The 8,938-nt window shown below is 38.2% G+C and overlaps 1 protein-coding gene across 2 annotated transcripts; it reads left to right on the top strand.

The window, feature by feature from the left end:
- The first annotated feature begins 1,199 nt into the window (after positions 1-1,199).
- Positions 1,200-7,963, top strand: LOC122595293 (protein TIME FOR COFFEE). Of its 2 annotated transcripts, XM_043767635.1 has the most exons (14): positions 1,200-1,585; positions 1,673-2,239; positions 2,346-2,497; positions 2,585-2,849; positions 2,949-3,315; positions 3,408-3,474; positions 3,569-3,649; positions 3,751-4,018; positions 4,121-4,175; positions 4,253-4,319; positions 4,407-4,763; positions 4,860-5,000; positions 5,094-7,428; positions 7,644-7,963. In XM_043767635.1, exons 1-14 carry the CDS (start codon positions 1,495-1,497, stop codon positions 7,682-7,684), a joined length of 4,854 nt encoding a protein of 1,617 aa, XP_043623570.1. In that variant the 5' UTR covers positions 1,200-1,494; the 3' UTR covers positions 7,685-7,963. The 2 variants fall into 2 exon arrangements, with proteins under 2 accessions (XP_043623570.1, XP_043623569.1); XM_043767634.1 differs by having other exon boundaries at positions 4,860-7,428.
- The last annotated feature ends 975 nt before the right edge of the window (positions 7,964-8,938 follow it).

The following is an 8,938-nucleotide window of genomic DNA, read 5'->3' as shown; positions in this document are numbered from 1 at the left end:
GCAAGATTCGAACCCAAGACATCCCCTGAAAAGTGACAACTGATGACCACTGCGCTATTACCCAATGGTTTTTGTATTAAAATTTTGTCATAAGTTTTTGGTCTTTCTTCTGTAGCCACCAAACTTTTTAGCCTTTATTTTATAAACTAAATTATTTTTAGCTAAGATTTACGGTGTATTGTTTTATAACTTTTTTTTTTGTTTGGTGGTATCAACATGTTAAAGCAATTAATTTGAGCTCAAGTCCATTTCCTGATGTTGTCTCTGACCAAAGGTCGGGTATAATAGTGCTAGTTATATATAAGTGAAACTGAACATTTTATTTGGTTAATAATTAGTTAGGAAAATTGTATTTTGTTATATGTAAAGATAAAAATATATTTAGTTAGTGGTGGTCAATGTAGAAACATCGCAATAATGTATAGTTTTGGAATAACAATATAACAAACGATGATTTTTATTATATTGCATATGTTTCGTTTGTCATATTATTTTTTTCTTAGAATGTGTAGCAAATTAGTCTAAATCATTTGACGCAATTTTCTTTTACTCTGATGCCTTATCAAAATATTTAGCAAGAAATTTAGCCGTCTCAACAGAATTTATTTAAAATTGATACCATTATCATATTAACATCACTTATTTATATTTATCAAACTATTAATTTATCGCATATAAACATTTTAGTAGATTTAAAAGTATTTCTTGTGTATTTACGTAATTACGTGGGAAAATAATTTACGAGATAAATAAATCAATCGATAAAATATGAAATGATCCCCCATGATTTTGTCCGTGAGGGAAAACAAGTGGTAGAGGTTATGTTTTCTTCTTAAAATAAATATTTATTTATATTTATACTATTATATTAAAATCTACATTAAATATATATAATTTAATCAAAATCATGGAAGCTTGTCGAGTAAGCAAAAGACCGCCACGTGTAGGTAAAAAATCCAACGGATGATATAGCGCCATGTAGGATAGATAAAGAAAAGGTAAGACAATCAGATCAATCAGTGGGAACAAACGGTGGAGATCCACGTATATGTGTCAAAAGGCTTCATCTGGACCGTCCATGGAGGCTTCGTGGAGAGTGAAACACACCGAAAAAGATGACGAGATATATATAGAGATAGCAGGAGAGAGAGTGAGATTGTTTTCATATTATTTTTTATTTCTTCTTTGTGTGTGTGTGTGTGTGAGAAAAAGAAGGATAAGAGTTTTTATAGAGAGAGAGAGATAGAGAAAGTGAAAAGAGATCTGAAAGAAGAATCATATCATTTCTCTCAAAATCAGAAATATATATATATATTATTTGTATATATATAATTAAGAAAGAATGAAATGAATTAGGTTTGGAATCTGTGTGATGATAGAAGAAGAAGAAAAAGAGGTGAAGAAGATTAAAAGAGTATGTGATGATATTGATATATAGATATAGAAATAGATATAGATACAGATATACACAAGTAGATCTGAAGAAGAAAATTGATGGATAGAAATAGAGAAGCAAGAAGAGCTGCTCATATGGCTGCACATCCTAGAAGACGACATCGTAGCACAAGCTTACGTGATTCCACTGGTAATTATAATCCCTTGTTCTTCTATATCTTATATATATATATATAATTATATATCTAGATCTGATTTGATTTGATGTGATTGGCAGATGAAGATGGAGGAGTGGAAGGGCATGAGCAACAGCAAGGAGGAGGGGGGAGTAGATTAAGGGATAGAGGAGTGGTGATGAAAAAGGATAGAGAAAGAGAAAGGACAAGTAGGAGTAAAAGAAGAAGAGAAAATAGAGTAATTAATAATAATAATAATTTTAATAATCATAATCATAATCATAATAATAGAGATGAAATTGGAGATGAAAGTTCGGAAGAAAGTGTAAATGATGATGAAGATGAGGAAGATGATGATGACGTGGATGCCGGAAATAATGGTGGTTTTAAGATGTTACCTCCGGCGGCTGCTGTGTTAGGAAATAATAATAATAATAATATTCATAGTAATAATAGTATTAATAATAATAGTAATATGCAGCAGCATCAAAATCATCATAATCATAATCATCAGCAGCAACAGCAACAGATTCAGCATCGGAAAAGCTTTCCGCCGTCTGCCGGAAAAGTTTTTAGAAGTACGGCGGCGGCTGCACCGCCGTTGCCTGCGTGGAAAGCTGCTGCTGATGAAATGATTGGTGTTTCTGTTCCCAGAAAAGCTCGTTCTGGTAATTTCGCCTAATTTGGTTTCAAAAAGTTTGAATCTTTATATTCATTTTTTAATGGAAATTACTGATTTTTTTTTTTAATGGATTTTTGATGAAATTATTACAGCATCTACAAAGAGGTCACATGAGTGGGTTTCTGGTGTTATTGGAACGGAACAAAGTCACCGGCAAAACTCAACGTCACCGGCTGCTTCACCGGCACAACCGGTGGCTCCACCTTCTCCTTCATCTTCAAATCTGTCAGTCAGAAAAAAGATGGTTTGTGTGATGATTTTTTTTTTCATAATCTCATCTTAAATATTTAATCTTATTATTGGCTAATTTTTTTGTGTGGGGTTTTTGTAGAAGGCAAATGGAGTAGTGGGAGGGCCAAGTAGTAATAATAATAATAATAAGCCAAGGCCCCCAGCAGCACCAAAAACATCATCAGCAAAATCATCATCATCAAATCCAGAAGAGCTGGAAATAGAGATAGCTGAAGTTTTGTATGGTCTGATGACACAATCACAAGCACCATCAGCTGATAAGAAAGAAACAACCCCACAATCAAATGATATCAAACAATCTATAGTCTCATCTCCAACACCAAATTCCACATCATCAGTAGTTGGTATGATTATATATATATATATTTCTAACATCTGTATCTATCAGTTTATTTTGATATATGGGTAGTGATTTTGACTTGATGTTGATTTTGAATCTGTAGCACCAAAGAGAAAGAGACCAAGGCAAGTGTCGGAGAATCCGTTTGGGGTACGAAATAGTCCTCCAGCTTCATCATCAGTTAAGAATGAAACTGATCATCAGAATCAGAATCAGGCTACAAATTCTTCTTACATGGACCATGTTCCTGAAAATGGTGCTGCGGCTCCTTTTGGGTTCACTAGTCTGCCAATTAATCAGGTTTCTGAAACGACCAATCGGACGCAACCGCTGGTTGAAGAAGAGGGGAAATGTGTTGGTGTGGTTTTGACTAAAGAAGAGGCTGTGAGTACCTCTTCTTTGGTTGGATTAAATGAAGGAAATAAAGTTTCTGAATCTGTGATTATGACAGCTGCCGCTGCTGCAAATCTGTGAGTTAAATTTTTGATCTTTATATAGTATCTATATTTATTTTATAAAAAAGTACCTTTTTTATGATCTGTTGGTGTTGATTTCTCTGCAGAAAAGCAGCAGTTAATATCTCAGAAATGGAAACTAAAAAAGAGGAGAAGTTTGAAATAGATCTGATGGTGAGATTAGATACAAACAACATCAAAGCTTTGTTTTTCTGGTTTTAGTATGTTTTTAATATTGGGATTTATAGTTGGTGTTTTTTAATTTTAGGCTCCACCTCCACAACAAAGAACATCTCAGGGAAATGATGCTGATGTTGAATTTTCGGATTGTAAGCAGACGTCAGCCATGGTGATGCATCTTTCCCCTTGATTTTTCTTTTGTTTTACCAATTGGGTATTTTTTTGCTTTTGTGATTGAACTTAAAGTTTGAATCTTTTTGCTATTTTTAGGAAACAAGCAAGAATAAGGAAGATGAGAAGGTGAGGAAAAAGGAAGAGACAATTAGTTTGGCTGAAGAGCAAAAGAGGTTGAAAGCAGCAACAGTTCAAGAAACTGGTGAATTGTCAAAGCAAGCTGTGAATCAAGAACTCCGTATCGATTTGGAAAAACCAAATAAGGATGTTGCTAGTATGGTAGGTGGTAGCAGCAATAGATCCCTTCATCAAGCTCTGAAACAACAACTACCAGCTAAATCTGAGAACCACACAGAGAAGATTGGTATGTTTACTACTGTCAAAATTTTTATATAATGATCTTCATACTCCCAAATTTCATGTCATCTTGATTTTTAAACCCTTTTTTTGTGTCTTGTATTCATAGCTCAACCGAGTTCTGTGCAAATGCCAATGTCTGTGGCTAATTGGCCTCCGATTGGGTAAGCTTGAAAGATCTGAACTTTCTTCTCTTAAAAGTATGGCAATTGCAATTGCTGATGATATGGAAATTTTGCAGGTACGTTGCACCGTTGCAGGGAGTCATATCAATGGATGGGAACGCCATGCCTTCAGCCCCAGTTCAGGTACTATTAACTTAATTGGCATCTTTTTCTTATTAATTAAAAAAACCCATTTACCTTGTTGGTTTGATAATGTTGCATTTCTTGCAGCCAATATTTACACATCCAAGGCCAAAAAGGTGTGCCACACATTGCTACATTGCAAGGAACATCCACTATCTTCAGCAATTCATGAAGATAAATACATTTTGGCCGCCTAGCTCTGGGGCTGCACCTATGTTTGGGGCCAAACCTGGCAATCTTAATCTGATGCCTTCTGCTGAACTTCATGGAAGCATTCCATCGGCTATGCAAGACAAGGCACAGGGACTCCACATCTTTCCGGGTCACGCCACCACAAAAGACACCAAATCAACTCAGGCCACAACCGTTCCTGATCCTGCCCAGAGGAAACAACAAATTTTACTTCAACAAGCAATCCCACCTGTCACTCCCAACAATATACTAGTAAGTTGCTCTACATCACGTTTGATGAAGTTTTCGCCTTTTAAAAGTGTGATGTATTTGTAAGTTTGACCGACTTTGTACGTATGTTATTTACAGCATGGGCCGGCTTTCATCTTTCCGTTTAACCAGCAACAAGCAGTGGCAGCTTCTGCCTCGGTTAGACCTGGTTCTTCTAAGCTTAATACGAGCACAAGTGGTGGTTTGGGTGGTGCTTCAGTTCCGCCCAGTTCAGGCACGGTGAGTGCACCTACATCGGCAGCAGCCCCTGCGTTGAGCTTTAATTATCCCAATATGAGTGCCAATGAAACCCAGTACTTGGCGATTTTGCAGAATAATCCCTACACTTTCCCAATACCTGCAGTTGGAGCTCCACCAAATTATAGAGGCAACCCTCATGCCCAAGCCATGCCTCTGTTTAATGGATCGTTTTATTCTTCTCAAATGATACACCCTTCTCAAATTCCACAATCATCCCAGCAGGTTTCACCATCGGCTCAAGCTCAAAATCATCATCCTACTCAGTCCCAACAAATCTCTCAAACCCACCAGAACAGTAGCGGTTCCACCTCATCTTCACAGAAACACCTGCAAGCTCAACAACGGCAGCAGCAAGGCAGTGGTTCTGCTGTCAATGGCTCTGGCAGTGGAAACGGTGGGAGTTTGCATAATACTTATCCTGCCTCTCATAAAAGTCGATCTCAGCAACCTTCTCAGCACATGAACCCACCACGACAAGCCCGTCATCTTGAAAATGAAGGGACTGGTGGTGAGGATAGCCCTTCGACTGCTGAAAGTAGAGCCTCACGTGCAGCACCCACAATGAATGTTTATGGTCATAATTATACCATGCCAGTTCACTCACAGAATTTTGCTTTGATGAACCCTCAAGCTGCAATGTCTACTGCTGCTGCAAGTGGAAACTCGCATGATAAGAAACAGCAACCTCACTCTCAACAGCAAGGGGTAAAAAAGGCTGGTGCTGAGTCATCTTCTCTCCCACCTCAGACATTTGCGATGTCTTTTTCGCCAATGAATGGTACCACTGGTACTATGTCATCAATGTCTCAAAACCATGCAAATGCCATTTTTCAGAACGTACCAGAATCATTTAGGCAAAGTTATCACAGTATATTGGGGATGGCACCTTCGATGGCTCATTCTATGCAAAAGAAGGATTTCAGAGTACCCGAAGAAGCTTCCAGACCAGCAGGGCATCACGAGTCTCCCAGTGTTGTTGATGAGGATCGAAAGGGCAGTTCAGGGTTGACTGGGAAATCGGGGCAATCCATTGCCTTTTCAAGACCAGACATTGCTACAGATGCATCTGGTTCATCCCAGGGTATGCCTGGAACTTCTGTGATTGATAGCTCTTCAAGGAATATAAACCTTGGTTCTAATAACCGGACATCTCGGTCTCCTATGCCGACATCTGCTGCAAATGCTCAGGCTCAAGCTTCTCATCATTTACATGCTCAATTCCAGCAACAACAGGTTAGCCAGCAAGCACAGCAAGAATTTCTTCAACTTCAAAAGATGCAGCAGCAAGGAGGCCAGAACATCAATGCGAGGCTTAAGAACCCGCCATCAAGTAATGGTAGTGCATACCCGGATCATCTGATTACTTCATCTTCATCAGTGATAGCTAAGTTTCCAAACTCACTATCCTCATTTCCACTCCAAACAAGCAACACAAGTAGTAGTCCTGTTCAATCCCCCCAGTGGAGAAATTCGGTGAGGGGTCCTGCAAGCTCACAAGCTCCATCTTCACTTGCTTCAGCCACCACATCTGTCAAAAATCATCACCAATCCCACCAGCCCCATCAATCTCATCAATCCCAGCAACAATCGTCAAGTAGGCCCCACCAACAATCTCATACGCAAATTTCGTTTGGTGTTACTGGTCAGAAACTACAATCCACAACATCATCACAACAGCAGCAACAGAATCAAAATCAGAATCCAGGCACTAATAGTAGTAACCAGTCGCCTTCTCCTCCAATGTTGGTCGGTTCTCCCACAACTTCCAATATTTCAAAAGGTGGTGGTGCTGGTGGAAGCCCAAGAACAAGTGCACCGGCTTCTACATCTGGTAGACCTGCTCAGGCTTCCTCTTTATCTTCATCACAGCAGGTTAAAAATCCATCTGTAGGAACCACCCAACGATCATCACCTTCCATTCTTGGTAACCCGCATAACACAATTTCTACGAAGTCTCAACAACAGCAGCAACAGCAGCACCAGAAGCAAACAATGCAACAGCAGCAACAGCAATACCAAGCGCAAGCACACATGTTTATGTCACACCCTTACATGCAACAAAGTCAACCACCCCAGTCTCAACAGCATTCAGGTGGATCAAATACGGCATCAGGGTATTATCTTCAACAAAGAAAGCAGCAGTCATCACAACAGCAAACTCACCAAACAACTTCCACATCCATGTTATCGCTTAGTCCCCCTGTGACATTAGCAAATACCACCACTTCTGATCCTGCGAAAGCAATTGCAGCCGCTACTAGTAATTTGAAAGGTGGTGTTGGGTTGCCACAGCAATGGGCGGCTGCTGCTGTTGCAGCACAGGCCGCTGTGGCCGCTTTCCCTACATATGCTCACAATGCTCCTGTTCCGGTCCAGGTCAAACCTGTTGAGCAAAAACAACCAGCCGGTGAGTAGGCCTTTTTTTTGCAATTTCTTAGTCAGGCAGGTTTTTTTTTTGCTGTATGTTCATACACAAATCTTGATTCAATTTTAAACGTAGATGGAACATTTTAAAGCTTTTGAGATTTTTAGTATGGAAATTTCTAGTTTTTGCACCAATTGTTCTCGAATTTGATTGAGGACGTTAATTTCATGAGGAATACGACTCAATTTGTTCACCAGGAAATGACAATTTGCGTACGGGGCAGCCTGAGAAGAAGTAGAAGTTACAAAAGTCGAGCAGCATTGTGCTCGTATCACCAGGCTTATCCGGCCCCAAGAAAACGAGAAATATGGATGGGTTTTGTGAACTCGAAGATGGCAAGTCCTTGGAGTTTTAAAAGGTTGGCATAATTGGATCTTTTGATGGAGGGCTGGGTGGAGAAAGAAGCTTGGTGCTTTGTGTTTAGGTGTTTGTCTTTTTATTTTGGGGGTTTTTTTTTGGTAAATTTTCTCCCTTGAAAGATGATTTAAAGTATAAAGAATACATGTTGTTGGACATATATATTATATTATATAAAAAAGAAAAAAATGGGATGGGAGGCTGTGCATATGCTAGCATATATACACATATATATGTATATATATGTGTCAGTCACATAAAAAATTAAAAGAGCGAACCCCATATGCAAATTGTATTTATTTAATCTTTTGGTTGGTCGTTGGTAGATGCCCCTTTATCTTTTATTTCCAACTCATGTGGTGAATATTGTTTGCACATCCCATGCTACTTCTATCACTTTGTGCTCAAATTATCGAAGTGTTGGTACTGATTTTTTCATGAGAGATACATATGCAAAGGTAAAATAAACACAAAATGACAAGTACATGTATTGTCTCTGTGTATGATTGCAGAGAACATTGCATTAAATGTTTGCTCTCGTGTCCACCCTTTGTCTTCAATGGACCGCACTACAGAAATTTTGTATCGACGCAAAATTAGTTCTTTTTCAACGATATGTCGGTTTTTGAAAATGATTAACAATCTGGTTACATGACGATTGTAATTTATTAATTATTTCTTAAAATTATATCTTTTGATTTCTACCAAACAACTAATGATAAATTTTGACATGCAAAAGAAGGTGTCCACCATTTATAGGCTTTGAAAAGTAATTAATGGTGAAAGGTGGACCAAAGTTTGTCTTATGTGGTGGGGACACTTTACCGATGCATTGTATAAAGAACTCAGAAACATCAAATGGGTTACTTCGCTTTCCTATTAAAATACTATTTCCTAGATTTATATTTGAGAAATGCATAGTATAATAATTAATGTGATACATTACACAACAGTGAAATTTTACCTTCCTTAACAATTTGAGGGGTCAAGTTAGAAGAATCATAACTCTTGAATTATAATAAAGAGCTAAAATTCAAAATTGATAATTGAATCTTGACATTTTTATTTTAATCCAGTGGTTAAATTTACCTTAACTTGACTCAAGTTGGTATCCTAACTTGAGGGAATCCCCTCC

This window comes from Erigeron canadensis, chromosome 4 (assembly GCF_010389155.1).
Source record: "Erigeron canadensis isolate Cc75 chromosome 4, C_canadensis_v1, whole genome shotgun sequence".
Lineage (NCBI taxonomy): Eukaryota > Viridiplantae > Streptophyta > Magnoliopsida > Asterales > Asteraceae > Erigeron > Erigeron canadensis.
This window is presented reverse-complemented; position numbering and strand designations above follow the sequence as displayed.